At 43.7% G+C, this 27,219-nt stretch overlaps 1 protein-coding gene across 10 annotated transcripts in view; it reads left to right on the forward strand.

The window, feature by feature from the left end:
* TMEM104 (transmembrane protein 104) overlaps positions 1-27,219 on the forward strand; it is a 63,075-nt gene that overhangs the window by 7,904 nt on the left and 27,952 nt on the right. For all 10 annotated transcript variants that reach the window (XM_038371677.2, XM_038371680.2, XM_038371665.2 and 7 more), the window contains 5 exons: positions 2,980-3,061; positions 4,123-4,222; positions 4,885-4,965; positions 10,913-11,012; positions 11,903-12,011. In XM_038371677.2, coding sequence (XP_038227605.1) covers positions 2,980-3,061; positions 4,123-4,222; positions 4,885-4,965; positions 10,913-11,012; positions 11,903-12,011 — 472 coding nt within the window. The remainder of the gene's footprint in view (positions 1-2,979; positions 3,062-4,122; positions 4,223-4,884; positions 4,966-10,912; positions 11,013-11,902; positions 12,012-27,219) is intronic.

Raw genomic sequence — 27,219 nt, forward strand, 5'->3', positions numbered from 1 at the left:
AAACCCATCTGCCCCATGGCTGGTCTTGGACACAAGTAATTTAAGCTGATGCCCGAATAGAGCTGCAGAGGAGTGCAGTTCGGTAGTGATTCAGCAACTTGCAGATGGTGTAATCTCCCATCTGCTACCAGGAGTACCGGAGAAAGTAACTTCCTGTAAAACTATGCCTACCTCATTCCTCCCCTTCACCAGTCTGGGATCTTGGAAACCCTGAGGCTAACTTGAAGCTGACCAGACTTCAGCTTGGTTTTCTCTGCACTGGTGCAGCAGTTACAGCACAGGAGGTGGAGCTAAGGGCTGTTGCTATAGTTGTGTGATCTACACATTCAACCTGGAGACTCCAGTAGTTGATAGTGTCATCTTTCTGATGAGATGTAAAGCCTTGTCTGGATCACTGGTGCTCATGAAAGGTCCCCTCTCATTTTTGTAAGAGTTTTGGGATTTTAATCCTGGTGTCCTGGCCAAATTCCGTTATGGGTAACTCCATTTGCCAATTCCTTCTGCAGTTTTGATTGGATACAACTTTTTCCTGTCCTATACTGTTTGGCTATTAAACAGAGTCCATGTTTCACTCAAGAGGAAACTGCATTTCAGTGGTGAATGAAATTATTTTTGTAAACCCCAGGTGTGTTGAGGCTTAATATTTGTAAACTGCAATAAATCTGTGAAAGAAACGCTCTATAAAAGTCTGGTTAATTATTATTGACAGACATAAATCCTGGAAGTACAAGTGACTGTTGGATTCAGATGCAATCCATTTTTAAAAACCTTGTTTCCAAATCATGAAGCCCATGTAAGGAGCTCCCTACCGTCTGCTCTGGTTCTTCCTCAGTTTATATCTTAGTGCCAGCAGGGGGTGCAAATCTTGCTGGCTCGTCCATGATGCTCTTGTGCCAAACTTGAAATGTCACACACTGGTAATAAGTGCTTTGTGAGCCTAGTTGCCCTGTTGCTTTCATTCCTGTATTTGTGCTTCTGATTCCCTAATAACCTCTAGAGAACTTTCTGTGCAGTGAGAATCTACAAGGGCAATCATTATGTGGAGTCCAGGAGGGGGCTGCTGTACGTTTATCCTAGCAAACCTAATTTCTCATTTGAACTTGATAAATGAATTCAGTTTGTGAAGCCGTAAAACTGTTTTTGAGCCTTAAATAAGATTGATTTTAGTTTTACTTAAAAAAGAAAAAAAAGCAGTAGAGGGGAAAGAAACCTTAAAATGGTCATTTAGCTGAGACAATGACAGTCCGTTCCTGAAAGCGGCAAAGCAGATTGTAATGGTGAACTGGGACCTCGGATGGGTGAGTGATTCTAGCCGTCTGCTTGGCATTGGGTTAAAAAAAAGTTCCCTCTCGTTATTTAACTCCTTAGACGGCTTCTTCTGGAGTCACTAGCAAAATTGGTGGTGGACATCCTAATTTGCTTACTGCTCTGAAATCTACAACAATAATAAACCATTGCCCTTCAGTAACACCTTCCTTCTGAGGGTCTCGCAGTGTTTTACAGCCACCAAAAGATTAAGCTTCACAACAGTACTGTGAGGACAGGGAGTATGCATTATTCTGACTTTACAGATGGGGAAACTGACTCGGGATTACAAACCCTACCATGCAATGCTCCATCTTCCTCTAAGAAGCCTGCCCCCGTTGCAGTGAGATAGCATGTAACCTGTGGGCCACACCTGAACTGGAGATATAGGCAGATGCCTGCTCCATTTATGGAAATTAGTTGCAGGCTTCATGCTCCTGACAAATTTCCATTGTGTTTTTGGTTGGTCAAAGTTTGAGCACCTCTGACATAATCCTAGAAATAAGAGGTTCCTTTTATTTACTGATACTTTCACCTAACTGGTCTTATTTTGCTGTTTTAACATGTTTTTACAGAAGCATTTTGGGTGAGACTAATGGGTCTACCAGGCCCAAATGCTTAAACAAAAATAATTACAAACAGCAAATGAGATCTTCTCGTGGATGTGATCATATACCATGAAGCAACCATAACTGTCCCCAGGTTTTTAGTTTACAAAAGAAAAAACATATTCTTGCCTGTTTCTACTCTTAAGAAACAATAATAAGGAAGTACTCTTATGAATATTTTACATCTGTGTGGTGCCTTGCATCCCAAATTGCATCATACTGTGTGCCTTCACAGCACAACTGAAATGAAACTGTCTCTGGGTTGAAGGACAGCTGCAAACCGAGGTAGAGCTCCCTGTACAAAAAAAGAAAGAGGAGAATGCTGGTGAAGGGTGCTGGGACAAACCCCTACTCTTACAAAGCATGCTAGGAGATCTGTAGTAGCTACACGTAACTGATAGGACCCTGGTTTATAAGGTCTCACCCTAAAGACCCTTCACACAGTGAACTACACAAGGCTTCATTCCTCTGAGTTGTAAACGTGAAGGACTGTGTCAGCCCTGTCAGGATTCAATCCTGCCTGTGGATCTAAGGAGTCCAAAAATTCCAAACTTTGATGCTTAGGGCTCTGTGCCATTGTTTTCACTACTGCGTGAGAACTTCTAGATTATGAGATTTGAGTTGTTAAACTCTGTCGCAGTCCAGCTCTTAGCAGAACAGCATCCCAATTGACACCCCTGGGACAATCTCATCAGAGTCCCAGGGCTGAATGCGCCGCGGAGACTCTTTCCTCTAAATACGGTCCCATGTACTAGCAGGATAGTGCAGAATCTTGCTTTGCAGCTGTCTGCATTGTTCTCTGTTCCATGCAAGAGATGCTTCATTTCCCAGAGCTGTCGGTCCAGCCTCTCACCAATACTGACTTCACATAAGAAATGTAAGAATTCCCAAACCCTAGAAAATCTCCTCTGCACTGCTTCATTCGGCAACAGCGTGAGGCTGCAGCACATACCAGAGCTATGGAGAGCCCGTCTCCCTCGGAAAGCCCAGTCAAAGTAATTTGCAGTGATCTATTCTGCTGTCCTTGTTAGCCATTAGTAATTGCTAAATTTAATTTCCCTTCTAGTTACATGACTACAACATTTGTGATGGAGGCCATGGCCGCTGCTAACGCCCAGTTGCAATGGAAGAGAATGGAAAAGCACAAGGTTTGTGTCGTGGCTTTTTATTTTCCAATCTCTATCATTCTTCAGTCCCTAAAGGCTCTCCTCAGATTACTGTTCTGGCTCTGTCTCGCCTCATTAGTAAGTCTAATAAAGGAATAAATTTCCACTGTACTTAACGTCTTCATATAAAATGTGGTCGTTCTCTGTGGTATTGCTCATAAAACCCAGGATTTTCTTTTCCTGCTTTAAAAATCCCCGACTCTGCCCATATATCTCCCAATTTCATGCTGCTGGTCTTGGCCTGAGATGCTCTTTAGATGAGTTGGGGAGAGCAGTCCATCATTCAAGGTGTGTTAAGATCTATAAATCTTTAAATTATATGAGATCCAGCCGCTGCAGGGCACTGTTGATCTAGCTGGAATGCTCTTGTTATCAGTCATTGGGGTCGTATCCCAGGGACTCCTGCTGGGCATTCTCTCTGGCCTCTGTCCTGACTGTAGAATTTACTCCTTCGCTGGGTTTGTCAGCTCCTGGTTTTAGTGGCCTTCATGACGCAGTACAAGGCATAATTTTTTGGTCAGACTTTAATCGTGATCAGTAGAAAGGTGGGGTGGAGTTGTGGAGTGGGTTTTCCTGCTCTGCCTAGTTAGGAAAATGCAAAGGTTTGGGTTTTTAAGAAAATGTAATCTCATGCCCACACTGTGCATCTGGACACCAAATCTACAAACTCATTGCATCAGGCTTGCTAGTGTCTTTATGATTTTACTGAATGGACATTCTGCTCTTGTGTATATGTCCCACACGGAAAGAGAGTAGCTCACTTTGTCATTAACCTCATAATGCCCTGCCAGTGTTGTCCTCCTTCCCGAAAGTGCCTTCCCCCACATTCCAAGACCAGAAAATAGGGTTCCCTGCCCTCTCCCCATGTGCTCACAGGTCTGTACCTTCCAGTCTCCCTCTCTTTTTAGCCATGAGCACGTAGAACTGAGGCTTTTTCATTAGGTTGTTTCTACCTCCTTGTATTGTTGCCACAAGCTGTGCCTCAGGTAGCACACATCACAGAGCAAAACCTGGGCAGTTGCACTTATTGTCCTACCTTCTAGGAAGACGATGATGAAGATTCTTCCTCTGGGGTCTCTGATAGTGACATTCTCCTCCCAGATGGCTATGAACGATCAGAGACACGGCCTATCCTGTCAGTTCGTAAGTATCCAGCTTTTGCTGCTACTTGCTCGCTAATAGGGAATGAAAGGCTTCTCCCATGTCTGTGGGAACCAAAACCTTTACAACTGCCCTCTTGTAAGTGGAGTAAGACTTTTCTCCTCCACCTTTCACCCTGGGGACTTGTCTACACTTGAAAGTTTATTTGGATCGAGATAGGATAGGAATTTAAAGCACCATAGCCATTCCTGAATAGCTCCATGAAAATGGATTAAGCTAAACAGGAACAAGACATTCTTAATGTAAGAGTATCCACTCATGGAGTTACTAAAGAAGAGTTATTTTGGAATAGACAAGCCCTTAGTGACAGATGAATTCCATATGTCCACATCTCACGAGTTCTCTTCTAGCTCATGCCATTATGGCTTTCAAGATGGACTAGTGGATGAAGCTAGTTTTACTCTATTGCTTCCAAACAAAAGAGGCTTTTTCTTTCCCCTTTTATCTAGAACAATTCCATCTGGTCACTGAGACATAAATGTTTTGATCTGGAAAGCTATAAACGGTGTGGAGACTGCATGGCAGGGGGTGTATGTATCCTGGATGGTGTTACCAGGATAGATGGGATGTCCCCAGATGGTGCCTGTCCTTCCTTTGGGCTAATCAAGAAGAGTGAGTGGAACTTTCTTGTTTCCAACTTGCAGAGAGACGTGGCTCACCCAATATCTTTGAAATCACTGAAAGGGTGGAGATGGGTCAGATGGCCTCTATGTTCTTCAATAAAGGTAACTATCTCACTTTCTCAAGGGTTCCCAAAGATCTTCCTGAATGGGTAGTAAGTGTCGTCGTTCCTTCAACCTGGGCATTTGTAACGTGGTGGTGGAAGCAGCTGCTGCTATGAATTCTGGGTTCCCTCTAAACCTCCTGTTTCTGAGGACTTGACAGTTCCAGCCAAACATGCCCCTCATCCCCACACACCTTTTTGTAGGATTTTTGTTACTGATGGTCCTCCACTGCAGTTGCAGAGAATGCGATGTTATGGACTCATTTCCAACCCAGCCAAGGGAACTACACCAGAATCTAGGTCAGGGAGGGCAGAGGGGCTGTAGTAGGTTTAGCCAAAAAAGTTCTGAAGCAAAATGGGCAGATTTCCCTTAGTACATGAGTATAAAGATTGTAGGAGTGACACTTGCTTCTGCCCAGCATGACTGCTCTGACCCTGACTTTCCAAGCATTGAGTGCTAACCTCCTCTTTCTGTATCCTCTGCAAATGTGGTCCACAGCAGAGCCAGCAAGTGTGCTGCTCTCACCTTGGATGAGATAAGCAGCACACCAAACATTTCCCCACTCAGTTAGCTTCAGTCTGAAGGAAGGAGGTCAGTGAGGAGCATTTCTGAGAGCACTTGACTGTGGCTGGGTAAGTGACCTCTCGTGCTTCTCTAATCCTGAGCTTCAGTCTGAATGGTTTCAGAGTAGCAGCCATATTAGTCTGTATTCGCAAAAAAGAAAAGGAGTCCTTGTGGCATCTTAGAGACTAACAAATTTATTTGAGCATAAGCTTTCGTGATGCATGCGATGAAGTGAGCTGTAGCTCACGAAAGCTTATGCTCTAATAAATTTGTTAGTCTCTAAGGTGCCACAAGTACTCCTTTTCTTTTTTCAGTCTGAATGGATCCCCTGTGCACACCTGATGGATGCAGACATCTTGTCTTTGTATTAAATGTGTTTTCTGTCATACAATAAAAAAGATCTATAACTAGAATGAAATAAGAAAACTCTACAAAGGTAGCTGCTATATAAACTATATTCATCTCACACTATAGAGATACAAGCCATAGACAGCGAGAGAGATGACACTCAGAGCATAGTGTGTTAGTAAAGAAATCCCATGTTTTCTGGCTCTGCAGTCAGACACATGCCATGGTGTACAGTTTTGGTCTCTTGCAGTCGAATGGCACGTTCCTTTGTTCACCAGTATTTTTCTTAGCACGCAGTGGGCTGCCTTTTCCACGGCATTACACTGTTTTATGCTAATGTAACTTTTATGCTAATGTAACTCCATTGCGTTCCATAGAGAATCAGGATCCGGGGTGGGGAGCGTTTTCAAAAGCACCAGTGTCATTTGCAAGTCCCACTGAAAGTGTATGGGAATCCTTTCAGCAGATCTTGTGCTCCTAGTTCACTTAGCTATTTTGATATTCCCACCTTAGATCTCTAAGGTGCCCCCACTCTAATGGTGGCGGAGGAATAGTGTGGTCTAAGCCTGGCCCTGGAGCTTCTAGTCCCAGCTCTGACACTGATTTGATGCACCTTGGGGCAAGTCTCTTCTCTTGTGGCTGTTTCTCCATCTGCAAAACAAGGTTATTACTTACCTACCTCACAGTAGTTGTCTGGGGATTAATATTTGTAAAGCACTTTGAAGATGAAGAATGCTGTGTAAGTGCTGCCTAGCAATACTGTTTTGGATCCTTGTCTATATCGGCAGGTGTAGCCTGCTAGATTAAGGGGATGTTACAGAAAGGGGGCAACAGGTCAGCCAGTGCATGCACAAATTTCAAATTGCTAGCAAAACCTCTTCAAGTGAATTGGAGAGGAAATGATGGTGACTACAATACCTAGTACTGGAGAGAGGGGTTTATAAGGGAGACTACATTCTAAGAGGCTGCAGCTGATCTCAAGCTATAATCATTGATGTTAGAGGCAGTGTCTCCCAGTAGAGGGTGCTGGGAGTACATGTGCTTCTCTTCTAACCCGAGTTAGAAAAACTACATGCAAGTTTCCTCACAATACTGTATTACTTGCCTAATACTTTACATTTAATCCCCCATCTTAAAGTTTTATTTTTAGTTTAAGTTATCAGAGTTAAATGCTAGGGATCCCCTTCCAAAAATATTTAGGGTCCCGATGATGATGGGATGAGAGCTCTTTCAGGAAGTCAGGTGGTGCTGCCACAGAATGCAGCATGAAAACACTGTGACTTCCAGATAAGACAGGAGATCAACCTAGTTAACTGTTCTGAGGGGAGCTGTGAGTCATTTGCTGCTTTCCCTCCCCAGTCAGAAGTAATAGCCTGGTCTTTACTATTGCTCAGCTCCCGTTCAAAGGTGCCTCGTTGTTTTTGCAACAAAAGCTCAAACCTAAGAGATCAGATAAGAGCCAAGTTAAACATGCCTCTCTGTAGACTGTCATAGCACACCAGTCATTTGAAAGGCTCCACAGAGATCAAAGGGCCCTGAATGAGGGGGTTGTGCAGTGATCAGTTGGATATTGGTTAGGGAATGAGGCTGTCAGAAGCTGGAGTTTGAAAATACTAGCTCAAAGCATTAGCCTCCACGATTGTACCATTAGCAACTGTCTCTGATGTTTGCTTGGATCGAGACGCTGTGTAGCACAGGCAGACATGAGGTGTCGGGGGGCCAATGGGGGGGGCTTTGTCACAAATTCCTACCAATGAGACTCATTGGCCTGTTAAAAGGAAAAACCCTGTTATTGCTAATGAGCTCTCTGTTCATTTCCCTTGACTGGTTTAACAAACTGACGGGATGTGAATCTGCAAACCTCGGCATTAAGCTGAAGATAAATCTTCCACCTCTGATTCTTCATCTGTTTTCTGAATGGTGCTGACTTGTTTTGGCTGCAAGGGAAAATAAAGGGCCCTCACCAATTTCTTTTTAAAGGAGCCTGCTCTGAAGCATGTCTCTCTCTGGTCACAATGATGAGCTCTCTCTGTCAGGGATCAGGTGTCATTTATCATAATAATGGATTCTGTGCACATTCGTCGTTCTCCATCCTCACAGGAAGTCATTTATGTTTCCGTTTCGTGTCCAGTAATGAAAGTATTGATCAGGGAGGGTTGGTGGCAGTTTATAAACAGAACTGACACTGAAGTCCACCTATAGTCAGAGAAGATGGGGGAACCTCTTGCCTGAACTTCACTGATTAGAAAGTCAAGCTGGGAATGCTGCCTGTTCTTTGAGCTGAGCTGCCTGAGTGCAACACAGAGCACCAAAAGGAACAAAGGGTGGTGCCTGCTTGCATCCCAGAGATCAGCAAGTCAGACTTTTAAGGATCTGGGGTTTCAAGTTCACCAACTTCTTAACGCTTTATTCCCATAAGTTTCTTGAACTAAGTACAAAGACTGCATAAAAGCTACTGCATGGGCAGTTATCAGAGGTGGGAGTTGGCACTTCCTCCACTAGGACGGTTACACTGGATGGAAACTGAATGGGGAAGAAGTAGAGGGATTACTAGGAAAATCAGACTTTGAGCCCTAACCTTCTCTTTACATTTTAAAGACTCATTTCAACTCAAAGGGCTGGAAACTGATTTTAAAAACTCAGATCTTGGAATAGCAGCTCTGTCTAAAGGGTTAACTATTTTTTTTAACTGTCTTTCCCCCTGCTTCTGGAATCTGATGGCTTTCAAAGTTGCACAGTAACTATCCCTACGTGACCATCTTAAAAATACCCCAACACACTAGTTCTCGGTGAGGACAACTGGTGAAAAAAAAAAAAAAATTGGGAGTTTCTAGAATTAGTGGCCAGAAGGGCTCAGCACCTGCAGTTCCCCTTTACTAAATATGACCTGGGGGGGGGAAGAGACTTTTCCAAGAAAAGGACCTCTTTTTTCAAATTTTGCCAAAAGAAAAACTAACCTCCTGTGGCTATAGAACATGTACGAGAAACAGCTTTTTAAGGAAGTTAGAAGAGAAGGTCAAGATTGGGTTTATAATGAAAAGCTGGTTGGAGGTTGATTCTGTGGCTCTGTAATATGGACATATCAGCACCTGTGTACCTCAGGCATATTATCAAGATACACGTCCCCCCACTTTCTTCCAGTCCCCTCCCTTCAATTCCCCCATATATATCTTGAGAGAGTCTGACATTCTCCTATAGCTGTCATCTCAGCTCTGAGAGGTACCATCTTGGAGGATCCAGTGATGGGGGCATTTTTAAACTTGGGTAATGGATGCTGGTACTGCAATGTTAATATAGAGGCCATATTTTGATTTCTTTTGGCAGAGAAGGTGCTTTGCTGCCTTCCAAACAGGAGGTCATTAATCAAGTGAGCCACAAAACCTAGAATAGTTGGTTTAGAGGGAGAAAGGGAAACAGTGTACAGAATGTAGCATCCAAATACCACAGTGATGAGTGCAGTAGAATTACCTAAATATATGGTAGAACTGCTAAACTACAAAGCCTTGTATGAGCATTAATCCTCTCTCCTGCAAGGTAGTCAGTGGTGCTAGCCTCATTTACAGATAGTGTATGTGAGACAGCAAAGTCAAGTGACTTGCCTAAGCCACGGGGAGTTAGCATCCCCGGGGATTTGAACTACAGTTCATCATTCCCAGTCCTGTGCACAGACTTGTCAAAACATCGTGTTCTCCTCATGCTCTTCTCTTCTAATGCTTGCTGCTTTCTTTTTTCCTGCTAAAGTGAAACAGTTGCATGCTTTTTCATGGCTCACTTGCCTTTGAAATTAAAATCTGTTTAGATTAACTTTGTATTGTTTAGGCTGGCTCCACTTCACAGTTGTTTCAGTGTAATTTGGCATCTCTTTATCCTCACTGACTTCAGCTCATGACAGCAGAGTTTCTTGTTTGTGCCCCATTAAGATTTTTTTGTGCATAAAACTAACTTTGTTGCAGAGGTTCTCTGTTTCATCTTCCTCCTTCCGGCTGAATGCAGAACAGGTAAAACCTGGTTGTGATGAAGGGCTTTGTGGGCAGGGGAGAATGTGTGAAATCTTTGTAAAACTCAGATTTAACATCATCAAAAATGCTGCAGAATTAGTTTTCACGCTCCACAGGGTTGAAACTAAGCTCAAAGTTTATAAACTCGGCAGGAGCCTTCCAAAGAAGCTTAGTTTCAGTCCTGCAGAACTTGGGAGCTCTGCATGACTAAAACCTCATGGCTAAGCTCTTGAGGAGTTCAGGAGCTTTGTAGGTGCAGAGCTTCAAGTCAGGGCAATGCTAAAGGACCACCCTGCAATGAGTAGGTATTCAGAGTATTCCATGTCTTCAGTCTTCTTTAAACTACCTCAATGCTGTGTTGCACCCCAGGGGTGTGACTCAATCCATTTCAACTTCATCAGTCCCTTGGCACTTCTCGCTTTCAAATGAAACAATTTCCACACAGGAATTGTGCCACTGGCACTAGTGAACAAGTTTATTTAAAGAATGGGGGAGAATAAGAGAGAACTGAATGGGCTTGCATGTTCTTACCTGAATAGGGCACCTTTTACCTTAAGGTTGCTGGCTTATATCTGTTCCATGTCAGAGGGCCTTCACCACCTGACGTGTAGCTTATGTGAAAGGAGTTGGTTGTACTCAGTCCACTTTCTAACAAGCGAGTGTCCATGGCACCAGAGCCATCATCACAATTGTCACTATTCTCCCTTTTGGGCCATCTTAGTGAAGAGGCCAGGGATTTAATGGGCCAGAGGTAAACTTTGATTCTTTGACAGGGCTTTGGGAGGAAGCTTGTATTGCTTCTGCCTATGCTGTACTTCTCCTATGGGCAGAAGATTCCAGCCTTCAATGCCGCTAGCTTGGCACCTCTCACCTGCATGAAATTTATCGCCAAATAAATACATAAATTGATGGAGAAAATAAAAAATAATATAACCCCCTGACAAGGAGGTGATGTGAACCACTGACTCCTTTAGGAGCAGAGTTCAAGGACCCATCTGGCCCTACCCCTCCTATTAATGTGTTTCCTTTTCTTACAGTGGGGGTCAACTTGTTTTACTTCTGTATAATCATCTACCTCTATGGGGACCTAGCGATCTACGCAGCTGCTGTGCCAGTCTCGCTCATGCAGGTGACCTGGTGAGTGATGGCAGTTCTTTGTAAGCCTAGGAATCTAGTGCACTAACAATGGAGGATGGAACAGATTCTTTTGCATTTGGGTGACTTCTGCGATGGAGGGCTAATGAATATTCAGTGGACCTGGTTTTGCCCTTGACTTCTGAAAGCCAGAGAGGGAGATGACCCAAGAACAGGTCATCGGTGTTTACAGATGGGGTAGTGAGGTTGGACACCTCCTTTACCGGAGACAGCTAAGCTGGCATTAATTGGCTGAATAGTCACGTGACCTGACATGGATTCAACTTTGGTGCCAGGCCTAAGTCCTGCTTGCCCACATGGTTAATGCAGCACTGGCTGCCCCAATGTGAACTCATTATTATGTTTCCTTGTTATTGAAGGACCATTCCCAGGAGTGATCCTTGATAAAGTTCTTGATCTGTCGGTTGAGGTGGCCAGCTAGGCTGAGAGTTGAGTCCTTTTGTGATATGGATAGGTGTCCATTAAGAATTAGACTGAGACCAATTCCTTCCTCATAAGTAACAATAACTGTCAGAGAAGAATGACATTTGTTCAAGTTTGGTCTGGGCTCAATTTGAAATAGTGTCCTAGAGGTGCAAGTCTTTATATCCCACTATTAGTAACTTCAACCATCTAGTCCCATCACCTGCATTTTGAAATAATTGTGAAGAGCCCAAGAATCTATCTATGGTTACATAATCAGAGTGATTTATGTTTTCTGGGGCCTATGACAGAGCAGCAAGATCAGGGGAAAGTCTCTGCATGTCTGTGTCTCCACCATGCCCCATCTCTTTGACTGAAGGGGAGAGGAAGACGCAATTAGTGTATTCAGAGGGATTAATTACTGTTTTGCTTTTGTTTCCTCTCTCCCCCTCCTCCGACGGCATTCTCAGCAGCGTAACTGGCAATCACTCCTGTGGTGTTGGAGATGGCACGAAGTATAATGATACAGACAAGTGCTGGGGGCCAATCAGGCGGATTGATGCTTACAGACTCTATCTGGTGAGTGCTCAGAACTGGATGATTGGTCTGGTCCGTATATCAGATTTGGTCTGAAATGATGTACACAGGTTTCTATGGCATATTGTGTTCAGATGAACAGCCAAGGTCTGGAATTCTGACTTCAGCCCTGTCTGATTTGCTGAATGCTCTCATTGCAGGCTTGATAGCCTGACTACATTATAGTTTGGCTAACCACATTGTGCTAAGCGAAATTTCCCCTGCGTTCTCTTTAGTATACAATATTCTTCACTTTCCGTCCTGCATGCTGTCTATCTCAGTACTGTTTAAACAGCTGTTGCAACCCAGAAGTGGCTGCACTTTAGTGCTTGGTGAAATGATTCTGACTTTATATAGAGGTCTTAAAGTTTAATGCAAAGCTGTATACGAGTGTTAGATCTGTTCCTATATTGCAACAACTTTTGTGTGTCTTTAAAATCTTCTGTGTGTGAAATATTGTAGTTTTATACAAACTTCTGCTTTTTGAGGGGGAACATGTCACAAGACATTGTTCTGTTTCTGTTATGTACCATTTCAGTAGCATGGCTGGCTAGCTTAGGATTTTCTAGCCCATCACCACAGTATCAAATTGTTGTGGCTCTGTTGCATGGCAGAATCAAACTCTTTGTCTTCAGTGGGAGTTACACACGAAGACAGAAACCATTGTCTGGGGTAAGAAGTGAGGAGAAGGAAGTGAAGAGCTTTAATAGCTTGGAAAGTAAAAGCAGCCTGAATCTCAGACCTGTTGGAACTTTAGCTGGGGGTTTAAATAGAAACTGGTATGGAAAAGAGAGAGAGGAAGGTTGCATTAGATCATCAGTGCCAGCAGGTAAACCCAGGGGCAGGAGTAAATGTAAGCAATGCTTTCAGTTGCCATCCTAAGGAGAGTGCGGTGGCTGGATCACATGCCTGAGCACTCCTCACTGTTGCAATAATAGCACTGGAACAGGAGCTAGATCTCAGGAATATCCGTAAATGTCACAGCCTGGTTAATTATTTAAAAGAAATATTATTGCTTTTAAATTGCATCTTGGCTTATTTCTTTGAAAACCTACATGACTGAGGATTTTCTCTCTGAATTTCAATAACTCTTTGACCGAACAGAAGGCACTCGTCAGGAAAGGGAGAAATGCATTAATTACTAACTGTGTCTCCCAGATATTACACCTATAACTCATAAAGATAATTGAAAATTTAAAAAAAAACAAAAACCTTACTTGCTGCTGTCTCTATGGGCAACTTTCATGAACTTTATTCCCCTGCTTGTCTTTGTTTAGGTTTGAAGGTTACTTTATCCTCTAACATCTGTGATGGTGATTAACCCTTTCTCTATTGAGTAATCAAGAAAAAGGTTTCAATGCTTTTCTCCACTTGCCATCAGTGGGAACAAGGCTATGTGATGCTATGAGATATGGTTAGGTAATTAGTGGAATTGTTCCAGCAATGGGCTGAACATATAGAAAAGCTCCAAACTGTCAGTGCAACCTTTGAGCTCAGTTACATCTTCACTAACATCTCTACCATTCCCCACTAGATAAGCATATGGGCAAGATTATATGTCTAAGAGGACAAATCCAGACTCCTATTCCCAGCTCTGCAGTTCAATTGCTGCTTGACCTTGAGCAAGTCACCTAACCTCTGTCTTAATTAACCCCTCTGTAAAAGGAGGGTAATGTTAACAAGGCTCCAAGAGTGTTCACACTTAGCTGTCTATGAAGCACATGGAAATCCGCTGCAAGTAGTGTTGTTGTCGTCAAGGTCAGGAAAACTATTCTTCATATGGCACAGCCCTGAAGGGAGTTTAAAAATTAAACCGACTTTGATGCTGATGAATCTTTTTCATTGTTCTGTTATAACTTGTAGACAACAGGTGACCAATGGGTAGGTCTGTTATATTTGTCCATGGAAAAAAGGTGTCTTTCCTTCGTGTTGCAAAGTGGCAAATTTTACAGGGTATCATTAAATTATAGCAATATGCATTTTAACAGCCCAGTGTCAATCAGATGTTACTTTGTAAGGAGCTAGAAATGCTTCAGTAAAGGCCTGATAAAACACAGGTTTTCTTCTCCCTTTTTAACTTTGTTGCAGGATGGAAATAGATTTAAATCACTAGTCAGGAAGACTTGATTTAATCATGGTTTTCTACATAAAAGTACATTCTTGTTGGTTGTTATAACCTTACTACATATTCTTCACAACTCAGAGATAGATGTAGGATTCATTTTTAGAAGGTACACACTATACATTTTTAAACAGTGATTTATTTTGAAAACTTTTCAGATAAGTTTTACAGCTATATCAGAAAATGAATGATTGGTTATTTTATTTACCAAAGGTAATTGAAGCAGATATTTATGAAGTCATTGGGAGGTGAAGGATCTCCAATTCAACAGGTTAATCTTTAATATTTGGAGGATTTTCTTGCCATGCTGTATTAGGAGGAGAACATCACCAGGCAGACATGTACATTGTTTTATTTAACTAAAACAACATTAAGTACACTGGATTTTTTTTATTCAACAGCAAACATATAATATTTTAACAAAAAAGCATATGTCCCTCATTTCTCACATTTATCTCCAGACTTCTCCTTGTCCAGATCTATTCTTCTCCTCCTCTTCCCCCCCCCAACCAATCTTCTATTCATTGAACTTTTTGAAACTTTGCACTTTTAGAGGAGAGGTAAGGGATTGACCCTGTGTACACAAATTTGCAGAGGGACAATAGAGTTGTGGTCTGTTATTTCTCATCTCTGTTTATTTATTTAAAAACATTTTGCTGTTAACAAGCTATTATCGCTGGGGAGATGCATTCATTTTGAGAACTGCAAAACGAAGCATCTCTGATGGTATCTCTAGGCTAGCACTATGTCCCATTGGATAGATAGAAAGATTACCTAAATAATCTATACAGAAGCCTGTGGAACACCATAAGATTGGGTCACTACTCCATGAACTATTGGAACTCCTTTACAAAGCTTCTCTTAAACATTACATGAATAATTGTCTCATACTATAGAATTAGAATTTATAATCCCTATTCCATGATGAGATATCTTGAGCTATAATGTTTCTTAATTAAAGCTTTCTTTAGATAGGTTTTTTCCTCAAAAGCATTTATAAAAAAAATCCAATTTAAATAAAAAAAATTGATTTTTTTAATTTATTTTTTTTTAAAATCATTGATTTTTATCCACCCTGTTTTGTTGGAATTTCACTTTGGAAAAACTCCAGTGATGAAAGGATAACTTGTTTCAAAACCACAACAATCTTCAATAAAGTAGCATAAACAGTCTGAAATTTGTGCTGTAGGAAAGTAGGCTTTGTGGCCAAACGGATAAGGCCAGAGTTGGGTAGACCAGAGTACTGAGTGACACGTTCTCAAATGCTTCCACTAATGAAACAGGACTGCTATTCTTGTCTCTTGTTGCATTGTTTCAAACTCTTTCCTAGTCACTTATTTTTTCCATGGAGCGAGTTGCAGTGCAATCAAGCTTTTCCTTCTCAAAACATAATGGTGCTTTGAGATGCCTATTGCCTGAACTGTCCCCCCTCTCCTCCCAGCTTAATTGGAATATTGCATGTAGTACAAAACTAAAACTGGAGATCAGCAGTCATATGAAATGTTTTATACTTCAGAGATAAAATTGGCAGAGCGGTTTCCTAATTCAGAATCCGTGTGTGTGTACATGTCTCTCTACCACAACACTTTACATTCAGCATGGAATAGCTGTCACCTTAAACTGTCGTGTTTGTGTACAGAAGTGGATCCTCTAGGACCAGCAGGGTAGCCAGAGCCTAGCCAGCCATGCAAAGGAAGACCCAAGCCATTTAGAAGTGGAGAAGGGGAATAAACCTCTCAAGAACATAAACAAATGGGACCTTCTCCTCCCTAGCATGAGAAATGTCCCTATAGGCCAGGGCCCTTTTGTTCTTGAGTCCTAACTCTCCCTCTTGTGAATGGATTCTGAATCAGGCAACTGAAACAAGGAGCTTTTCCTGCATACTAAATCCCAGTATGGGAAGGAGGAAAAAGACAACACAAGAACTTAGAAGGAAAGGCACGCTATCCTCCAAAGAAACCAGCACTGCTTTTTGGGAGCATCAGCTCTGTCTGCTGAGCTCTTGTCTCTAGTTTCCCCATCTTTCCTGGCTGTTCCAGCGGCCGAGCTGCAGGCTCAGCTTCTGAGGGAATATAAGCAGGTCAGCACAGTCCAGCCAAAGGTCCCACCATAGCCAGCACTCTGCTCCCTACTCTCAGTAAGAATGAATCTCCCTCAGCTCCCACCTCTTTCTATGTGAGTGCAGCCAGCAAATTACTGGCAACGTTTTTACTTCCATTTTTTTCAGGCTAAATGGTAAATGTAATGTTTTCTGCGGAATCTGTGGCAACTGCTAAAGAATCATAGCAACTGGGCATTTTTCACCTCAAAATGCCACCTTTCAGCAGAATATCCAGTCCTGCTTCTCTCCCAAGGACTCTGTTTTTTCCCTTCCCTTTTTTTCTCAATTGCCAGTAATAACTGTTCAAGCACCAAGTCTTTAGGCTGGAGAAAGGGAGGAGAAAATGATTGACATAAAAATCGTATTTAATGTCCAAAAACCTCCTCCAGAAATGGGCTCCATTCCTGCTTTTGGGGAGTGGATGTTGAGCACTGTGTACGTAATGAGACTGTTTAGACTGATTAAGTCCCTCTCTGGAGATTTGCATGCCTGTGCAGCATTTTTATTATTGCTACAGAATCTAGCACGCCTATGTGTGGCTGCAAGGATGACACATAGCCTGCCAGGCCCACATAACCTTCATACTCCACAAACTGAGTGTTGTTGGTCGTAAACTGTGTCCAAAATACAAGGTGGCTTGTGATATAAACAGGTCATGGAAAATATTGATTTTATTCAGTTGTACTCCCTCTTCCTGTCCTGTTACTTGATGCTTGCATTTGCCTCCTTAAGTTGGAGATTTGGGAGGCCTGGATGGGTTTGGAAGCTGGGGTTATGAAAGGCACAGCAGCACTCGGTGCAGCTTGCAGGGTGAATTGGTTGGTAAGGGAGGCATGGACTCCATGTCCTGTAGATGGCAAACGCTGATTGCAGTTAAGCAAATTGGTAATTTTTTGCTCTTTCCCTTCAAACCAGTTAGTCACAGCACAGTGGCGACTTCTGCAGCCAGAGTGATTTCTGGGTCACTTGGCTGTTGTATACCCATTTTTAAGGGCAGCCTGGAATGAGCTATAAAAGGAGGTAATCTAAGTCTCTGCTGTTGTGTGTGTTTCATAGTGCAGTTAGCCTACAGATTTAGGGTCATTGAGCCCTGCTGCAATTCCTTTTATAACACTTCCCTTAAGGCCAGCCAAATGTCTTCTGTGTGGATCGGAGGAAGGGACAGTGGATTTAAGCTTTAACCTTCTCTGCGTTGGACTCGTACCTATTTCTTGTTACAGTCCTGATGTTACCCTTCCTTAGTGATATGGTGAAATAATGATATTGTTGTTAGAGAAAAGCTGGCTGATTAATACTCATGAAAGAAATAAGGGGTTAAATCAGTGGGAATCGCCAGCCATCTGGAGATTCTGATCAAACATGACCGTGGCAAATGTTGCCTCAGTTCTGCACTGGGGCAGATGGAAATGCTTTAGCTTCCTCTCTTCCATCAACCCTCCTTTCCTGGTAACTCAGGAGCCCAGTTTCTTCCCATAACAGACTAAAACTCCCAAATGGGGGAAGCAAATGCCATTTTGGAGGAAGGCGCTGCAAAAGATCCTCTCCTAGCCTGGCATTGCGGTGTTTAAGGATATCGGGTATAGCTGTTCCATGGGAGGATGTGCTGGTTTTAGCTGATTGGGAAAGGTACATGGCATCCAGTTTTACAGGTTCACAGATGCTGCAGTATCGCAGGAAGCCCAGCGGGTGCGGGCTGAGTGAAGAGGCGAGCACAGATGGTTTAATGGAGATTATCCCAGTTGGAAACATGCTTGTGTGGTGAATAAAATGAGTGGGCTCTCAGGCACTCACCGTCTCTCTTCAGGAAGGGACAATGTCACCCCAGCCTGACATTCTGATTAGAATAATGAGCAACCAGAGCAGGGTCTCTCTGAAAATGAGAGAGGCTGGTGCAGAAGGGTGGGGAGATAATCAAGGGAACAAATATCCTCTCATTAGATGCAGAATTTAACCTGAAAGGGCTAAGGCTGAGTTAGTACATTTTATGTAGATGCATTTTCCCCTCTTCTCTTGTCTCAGCATGGTACTTCCTGCTTGGGTTCTCTTTGATTGTAATCTATAGGGCTATTTTTCTCTTATCTCTTCATCTCCCTGTTCCCCCTTCTCTGGCTCTAGAGCTGCCCCCTTGGCATTTCCCCCCCCCCCCCCCAGCTGTGACTGTAACCTTATGTCTGTCTCTGTGGGTAAAAGGCTGCATTTGGGAATCTGTCCTCTCATCTGGGCATAGAGGTGCCTTGATCTCTCACTAGAGACCCATGTCTCTGTTACTTTGTGTGCCCTCACTCACCCCCTGTAGGGCTGGAACCCCTTGGCATACCTGTCTTTCTGTACATTCTACTGTTAAGAAGCAATGTGCAGCCTCCCTGTTGAGAGGCTTTTAGTGAAGGGCATCCCCCATTAAGCCAAAACTCTTCCACATGCGAGCACTTGAATCCACAGCCTGCCTTCCTCTCATGCTAATGCCAATTGGAGTGGCCGTGACCACTATTTAACCCAAATGGCCCCTGTGCTGCACACAACCCTGGGTGTATGAAGCCTTTCTAGAGCGGTTTTCAAAGCTGCAGCCCCAGCTGGCTCTCAAGAGCTTACACTTAGCACAAACCCTTTTGAGCCAAAAGGATCTCAAATTGCCTTACAACTATAAGGATCATTCACCACGCGGTGGAGCTGAAGTGCAGCCAGTTGTGTGGTGGAGCGTGGTCAGCTGTTCGGTAGGACCCATAATGCTATGCAAAAATTCAGGGCAGGGGCACACACAAATTTTTTGAGTTTTCTAGATGGGGGAGGGAGCAGAGGTGTCCATCCATGGTGGAGGCGTCCCCCTGTACAGCTCTGCATCTTCCGAGGAGAGACATGCTCTTGTTCTGAGTGTTCCCTTCTGCAGCTGAGAAGACTTTCCCTGTGTTCTGCCACCCTTCACCACTGTGCCCCTCAGCAGTCACGTCCAGCAATCAGTAGACCATAGCTGCTGTCTCAGGTATCTATTCTTGCAGGTCTCTGTGCTAGGAATGGCCTAGAGACTTTCAGAGCCAGAAAGTGAGGAACACGTGGGAGGAGAGGGTTGACCTCCTATATCATCACCTGGTATGAGTCCACTACTGGGTGTGCTAAGCTTAAGCCTGCATAGAGGGATCATGAGGATAACTGTTTGGGGGAAGTTTATTGTGCTGATGTGAAGCCAACACACCTTGCTTACAACAGCCACCTAGCACACTCATACAGCAGTGTTCTTTAGTGACATTCCAAAGCAGGGTTACAGCAGTACAGAGCCATTGCTATAGCATCCTCCTATGCTCAGTCTTCTCAGAAGGGATGTGTCCTAGCAAGATTCTCTTGCTAGCCCTAGAGCATGTTGTTCCTAATGAAACGCCAGTGCTTTTTATTACAAAATGAATGTGGAAATAAAAACAGACTGTCAGTGTAAAAGAATGGCAGCTATTACTCCTGTGGGCAATTACAGTACTGGAAGCCAGGAAGAACCTACATTAGTGATCCAGAACACTGCAGCGTCATCTTCTGGAGTACTGCAGCAAATTCAGGTATGTGAGAAACAGAACGATTGAAGTCCTGCTTTAAGTGTAACTAATCAGTACACTAACTTCTGCCACAGATGCCTCGATAATGCAGCACTGTTTGACTAAAAACCCAGTCCGAGGGGCTGATTTCGGAGTCTCTTTCCTGTCTCCATCTCATCAACTTTTAAAAAGTGAGGTCAGTTTGCCCTGAAGCTGCGGCTGCAAAACTGGGAGCTGAGTTCCACCAAAATAATTGTGTCTGGGAAATGAAAGCAGTTCTCCGCTTTTGTCAGGGAGCTAATTAAGGTTGAATTCACCCCTCGTTTCTTAGCCATTCTTCCCTCGGTCTTGTCATTAATTTCTGTCTCTGTTGCAGTTAATTGCCTGCTCATCACGTGCCTTTGACAGATCACCTTGGCAGTGTCACAAGGCTTTTTTCCCCCCTCAACATTTCCCAACCAAAAAAAAACAACAACTTTTGGTTAATGCCTAGCCTCTGTGAGCGAGACTTTGTAATTGATTTGGCTCACACAGTGGCTGAGATCTGTGCAGCGTTTCACAAGCGGGATGTAGACTTGTCATGTCAGTATCCCTAGCTCTAAAGTTCAGCTTTTGGTATTGGATTTGCTAGCTTCCTTTGAACCTCCCTTCCCTTAGGACAAGGGGAATATCAGATGGAAGGCGAATGTACCCTGATGCCAGGACTCGGGGAAGGAGACTGATCCTTTGGTACACAGTGGAAGAATTCCAAGAAACTGCAAGGACATGGATTGAAGTGACTGGCTTTAAAGGATTAGCTTGTCTCTTATTACAGAGAAATCGATAGTGCAGGGGACTGAAACGTGTTTTTTTGCAAAGAGCTGTCTGTTCGCTTCACAATGAGAAGTGTTTTTTCTTCTTAAATGAAGCCTGGATTTCACTGTCACTCATCCTGACACTGAGCTTTTTCCGGAGCGCTCCTAACAAAGGGCTTTAATAACGAGTCCTTCCCTCAGCCACTTCCAGCCAACCAGCAACTGCTGTTCAGAGAGGGACGTCTGTCTATTCAGCCCTTTGGGAGCACTGATCAGGGAGGTGCTCTGAACATGGTTGTGACTTGCCTCAGTGCTGTGGCTCAATTAGATGACTCTCAAGGTCCCTTCCAGCCCTACAGTTCTATGATCCTGTGAGCTGTTGCTTTTGTTTGGTGAAATATTGGATGTTATCTTGACCAAAGCTGTGATCTTTAGACCAAACCAGCAGCTACTGATGGACAAAATTATAGGCGCTACCATAAATACAGGTAACCCAAGACTGGCCAGATTTGTCCTGTAGCAAACTGTGATCGGTGTCACCTTTCTGGGCAGAAATTATCCTTGAAGTGATCCAGAGGGTTTATTGCACCAGTCTGTGTAGTGTGCACTAGACAAGGTAGGGGAAGAGAGAGGCTCAGAATGAGTAAATTCCACAGGTAGCCCTTAGCACTGAACAGCTCGTGGAGAGGCATGCTTGCGGGTATTCCATGCCTATATGCCATGCAGCCTATCTGTTTTTCCCACCTTAACACTATCTAACCTGATGGGGGTTTATATTAAATAGAAAGATAGTGTTAGCTGCCAGTACTCCTCTATCTGCATAGATGTAGGGCAGTGTCGTCGTGGGGGTAGTAATGACTATGCTCTCACACTTTAGTACATGCAGCTCATGAATCTGTTTATAGCCCTGCTCGCTAATGTTGCAAAAAATCCTCAAGGCTACTCAGTATCAGGAGGGTTCCTATTCTATTTCGGATCCATTTTGAGGTCAGTCTGTGGAGGATACAGGCAGGCCCACCTCTGCAACTTCGCTCTGTGGGGCTGCCATGTATCACGCCCATGACGTTCCACTTTCAAACTCCGCTCTCCTACTGCCATCAGCTTCTTTGCTCCCCTCCCGCTTGATTCGGATGCAATTAGACGATGCAGAGTATGGGAGGTCAAGGGTCAAGGTGGCGCTAAAGTGACTACAAGACACTGCAGATGACTGTACCATAAATACCCCATCGATGAAGAATTAGATGGCAGTCACCTCGGGAGATTGCCAGTCTCTATCTTTGTCTTGCTCATGAAAAATGACTATGGAAGCATATTTACACCAGAGAATGCAAGCTTGCTGCTGGCTCCAATCCTGGCTGTGTGTGCCAGGGACTGCAATCTTTTCATAGGAGGACTTTTCAAAAACACTTTGCCGTGTTTGGATTGTTTAATTTAGGAGGGGAGGGAACTGAGTGGTTGGTTTTGGGAGGGGGTATTGGGTGTTTTGAGGGCTTGAGGGAAGAGTAAGTGAACTTAGCGCCACCACTGGCTCTATGTATTTCTCAGGTCACTAGGGGCTACGTCCATAGTAGGCATAGCTTCCCTTACTTCAGTGCAGCTATCCCAGCTTTTGCCAGCTGTAGCTCTGGCTCTAGATGAATATTCAACCTCTGACCCAGCCATGTTGTGTAGATCCTGTATATTGAAGGAGAATGCCAGCTGTGAAGGCTGCTCTTTGTACAGGCAATATGTTCCCTATGAGTTATGACTGTAAAAACTCCCCTGGTGTTTCCTGAGAGCTGCATGTTAATTACCAGCAATGCTTTGACAGCAGAAGTCTGTGACAAAGTAGCTCTCCTTTACTCTGGGGGGTAGAAATGAGGCCAGTTACACTTTATCCATAAGTATTCCTCATGCAGTGTCTAACGGAGGCAGCATTGTTCCATGGAACTTCATTACTGCTCGGAGGGGGGAAGAAGAGGTTAAAAACCCTCTCAGCCTCTTTGAGCAATCCCATTTCTGCTGCTGGGTTATTGTTTTAACCAATTTAAATAAGAGAGTCAATAATTACCTGCTTCCTGATAACTTCCTGCCTGTCAGCACAGCAGCAGCCATGGTCCACATGCTGGCCACTGGGGGGCTCTGTCTTTTCATCTTTTAGCTTTTATAAAAGGTCTCGAGGGAACCTTGTATGAACAATCAGTCTCCTTTTCCATATATTATATCTTACCATAGATGGTGAAGGATGAAGCTTGGAATGCAGCCCTAAGTAAAGTGCCAGATGGCACTTAGCTGGAGAGCTGAGATCACGCAGGAGGGACGAGTGTGTCCTCTGTCACGAGGGGGGACAGCCGAGGAGGCTTGGAAGGAGGTCTGAAAGAGGGCACTGCAAGGAAGTGAGCCCCACAAAGCCTCTCTTCTTGAAATCTGTAGCAGCTTGGTCCTTATAAGTGTTGGAACCAGTGGTGTGACCGGCTGAGGCTGCTGGGATGTGGGAATTGGGGTAGTGGGTGCCACAGTGGAGTGGTAGCACTGTTTTGGCAGTTACCTAGGCTGCAAATGGGTGTGTTTAAGTCACTAGTGGTAACATTTTTAGTGGCTAAGCACTCTGGGCTGTTTTAGCCTCAGCAACAATGAACAGAAACATCATGTTGTGAGGAGCTTAAAACCTGGTAAGTTTTTTCAGGCAGAAGTGTGGATTAAACCATTCTGACTGGCTTCAGAAGTGTCCTTACACTCGCCGAAGGCCTGATCCAAAGCCCCCTGAAATCAGTGGAAAGACTCCTCCTGTCAACTTCAATAGTCTTTGGATCAGGCCCTAGATCAGGGGATGAAATCACATATATTTCTGCCTGTCGTCAGTGTTAAAACTCAAGTTCCTCTTCCCCTGTTCTCTAAATGTCATCTGTAGGAGAGAACCTGATGCAGGCGGGAGCCAGAGCTGGGACTCTTACAGAGCCCTCACACCTTGGAGCAGGGCCCTGGCTCCCAAACAGGGCAGATGTCATGGAGCTCATCAGGTGTTTCTTCTAGGCCAGCTGGGTGTCAGAGGCTGTTCTTAGCTGTGGTACATTTGTCTCCATCACTTCCAGCGTTCACCTAGGCTGCAGGAGTAGCTTGATGAGCTCAGGGACATCTTGCCTAGGCAGAGCTGGCATCAGAATTACTACTCATCTTACACCAGCTATGAAGTGACTGCTTTTTCTGCTCTGTTCAAGGAGACTCTTTGCTTCTGTTTCTAAACAACTAATCTTAACAGGGACCAGTTTCCTTTCGGAGGTGTCTCAGTTGGACTTGTCTTTAACTTCTGCTCTGCTATGGGAACGTTCCATATCCATAGCCTTGCAGCGTCTGTAAAGGGTCCAGTTTAGCCTGCCGAGGCAACGCAGTCTACCAAAGAGTGATCCAGCTGATCTAAATCTCAGATCCTTATGCTTGTAAATGTCAGATTTCTCCATGTTTAGAGAGTTTATTTGTATCCCCTCACCCCTTTCAGTGGGAAGAAAAGGGCTGCTTGGAACTTGTGATGTGCAGTCACCAATGTCTGAGACACGGGGTGGAAATTACCATGAGAACAACCGTGCATGTGAGATGTCCACACTTCTACCACCAGTCAGATCCAGGAGCCTCAGAGCAAAGATTTGATTTGCGATTGGCTGTTGCTTTGGCTCAAGTTTTAGAGGGCAGGGGTTGTGGGATTAGTTCTCACATTAATCAAACATTGCTCAGAATTTGGGGATACTCCAGGCTCTGAATCAAAAAGATACGGTAGTTACTCAATTTAGTTGGATTCTCAATAAATGCTAAACACTGTGGATACTTTTTCTGCAGATTAGATCTTGAAGGCAACTGTGCAAGTTACGATGGAAGTTGTGAATGAAACTTGTTTTCATCAGTGTCCCTTGGCAGGCGTGTGCATTCACACTCAGCACACAGATATTTACCTGCAGAGTCTGTGGTGCTAGTTCTAGTCCCTGAGACCCATTCCTTTAGAAAAAGCTGAGAGAGAAGTGCCGAATTCAATAAAATGCGGCCTGCTTATTCTGAACGCTGAGGACTTGAGCCATGATGACATACTCGCTCTCCAGATCCAATAAAGACCCTGTTTGGCCAGCGTAACCTTTTGACTCTGGGCGTAAGGCACCTTCTACATTGATTCGATTCTTGATTAATATGTCTAATACCTGGAAACATTCTTTTGGAGCATCTCAGCTGATTGTCACAGTGGATGTTGACCGAGGCACTACAGCTATCCAGTTTTACATAACCACATTAGTACTTACCCGTACCTTACTGTGATCTTTCTTTGTAAGCGTAACCTTATCCTAAGTGGCTTGTCTACTTTTTATCTGGCATGCAAATTTCAATACAAAGACTGTATTTCTTTTTCAGTCGCTGTGTGCGTTTCTGACAATAACGGCAAATTCCATCTTGGTCCCTGCAGCAAGAAGGCTCCAAGTCAACAGGCCTGTCTTTCATTTTGAAGTATTAAGAGCTGACAGAGGGAGAGGCTGGGAAACCACTGACAGCTGGATTCCTATTTGTTTTTTGTAACCCCCCAAACCTTGGCAGTGTTATAGCCAGAAATAAAAGATGGGGTGGGGTGGGGAGGTCTCCTAACACTTCAAGAACTGCCCAACTATCAAGTTCGCTGGCCTGCAGGGCAGAGCATAATTCAGAGAGACAAGCTGTTGTCTTCACATCTGTGATAGCAAGCTTCTAATTTTCTCTGACTGGAAACATAATCTTCAGTAAAAGCCGCAAACACGTTACCATCTAGTTATGTACTGGGTCATGCTGGCAACACAAACAGGAGTTTGCAAGGAGAATAGGCTTTCATTTTTTTGTGCCTGACTTCCTGCATGACTGCAACAGGCCTGGATATATTTTTTTAATTTTTCTTTTGTAATGGAAGGGGTTGGAGGAGAGAGATTAGGGAATAACCCCCTCCGATAAGTGAGCCAATCCCTTGCAAGTGCATGGTAAGGATTCCCTTCTCCCACATCCATAGGGGATGTGGTTGCTCTTAGACACAGCACTTCATCTTAGCCGAAAGGCTGACATCTCTTCTTCCTTGTTCAGGTTGAACTGAACGAGCCTCCATTCTTTGTCTGTAGTTGTAAACCACCAGAGTACAATAATCCACTTCAGTTAAAGATTTGTCTGTTCCTTCTGCCTCGGGTTATTTTGATAAAACTTAGTAGCTAAGGTGATAGAGGCCTTAGATATTTCTAAGATAGAAAGCAGGGGAGTTGAACTGGAAAATGCAAGAGCTCTTCCCTGGTGTGTAAAGTATAGTGCCGTTTGAATTCCATGAGGGTAACTGATGCCGTTTTTCTGGACAGACTTAGGCTTTGTTAACTGTTGCATGTAATGAGTCAAGGTTTGTAAAACAGCTCACTTTAGAGAAAGAGCTGAGCCTAGAAAATGTTGTTGGCAGATGAGGTAGCTTGTGTCCTAGATGCCAGTCTTGGCTCACCTTTCCTTCAGGAAGAAGGTAATGGGATAACGGCAGTTATGGAGTTAATTAACTACTTGGGGAGGACAAGCTGGATCAGTGTGAACGTAGCAGCTTGTGATGAAGACACAATGATTTGAAAAATCCTTGGAATGAAAATATGGCTGTTTTCCCCCATTCCCGGGAGAAACACCACAGCCTACTTATTTAGGTACTTAATCTTTATTTTGCGGGGTGGGATGGGGCAGTGCGGCATGCTTATTTTTAAACCCCCAGTTTTGAAAATCTTGCTTATGTATTCATATTTATCTCCTCCTCTCCTACACACACCTTTCCAATAGGCTACAAGGCCATGTATCTGAAACATTTTTGAAAAGGCTGGTCTGTCTCTTCAGCTTTCCAATTCTGAACTAGTCAGGATGGGCCAGTCACTGTACTAAAACTGATCTCTTGATCCTCCTTTACCAGCTAAATGGAAGAGCTTCTGGTTTGGAACTGGTGGCCATTACCTGTCCTGTTTCAAATCTCACTGAACTTGTGGGGTTTTGGGGGGTTGATTTTTGCTATTTAATCCCATCCACTACTCTCTACTTCTCATTTAAAGAGAATTCAGCAGGTAGCACTGTTTGATTTATAAACTGGGTCTGCTCTCAAATCTGCACAACCTGATTCATCTCAGTCAAAGCCGTTGCATTGTTCTTATTGATCCTTGGAAGCCCAATGTGGTTCATTGATGGGAGCTGGATGGGGAAGGTAATGTAATATTTAGGCTGCTCTTGAACTCATCTCGCACCTCATTCCTTGAAACCAGGCTTTTATGATGAACAATAGATAGTTTGTTATAAAAGGGTGGGGGGAAATCCATACCTTCAGGCGTGATGATTTGTGTTCATCTCACTGCTAATAAGTTGAGGAGTAGAGTCCTTGAGAGAGAGGGAGAGTTTGAAGCTATTCTCTGAAGTTGATCAATGGGCTTAAAGAAAAGAAGTACATGTGGCACCTTAGAGACTAACAAATTTATTTTTTATTTATTTTTGCAGATACAGACTAACACGGCTGCTACTCTGAAACCTGTCAATGGGTTTAGTAGATCAAGATTGCTTGGGAGCTGGAGAATTTATAACAGTACAAAAGTTAGAGAGGAAAACCCCAAAAGAACTTTTTATATTTTTACCCACAACTGTTACAAAATTCAGTTCCCTGCTTCCTCTCCAGGTTCAGTTTACAAGTGTGTCTAGAGAT

The sequence above is a fragment of the Dermochelys coriacea genome, chromosome 14 (assembly GCF_009764565.3).
Source record: "Dermochelys coriacea isolate rDerCor1 chromosome 14, rDerCor1.pri.v4, whole genome shotgun sequence".
Lineage (NCBI taxonomy): Eukaryota > Metazoa > Chordata > Testudines > Dermochelyidae > Dermochelys > Dermochelys coriacea.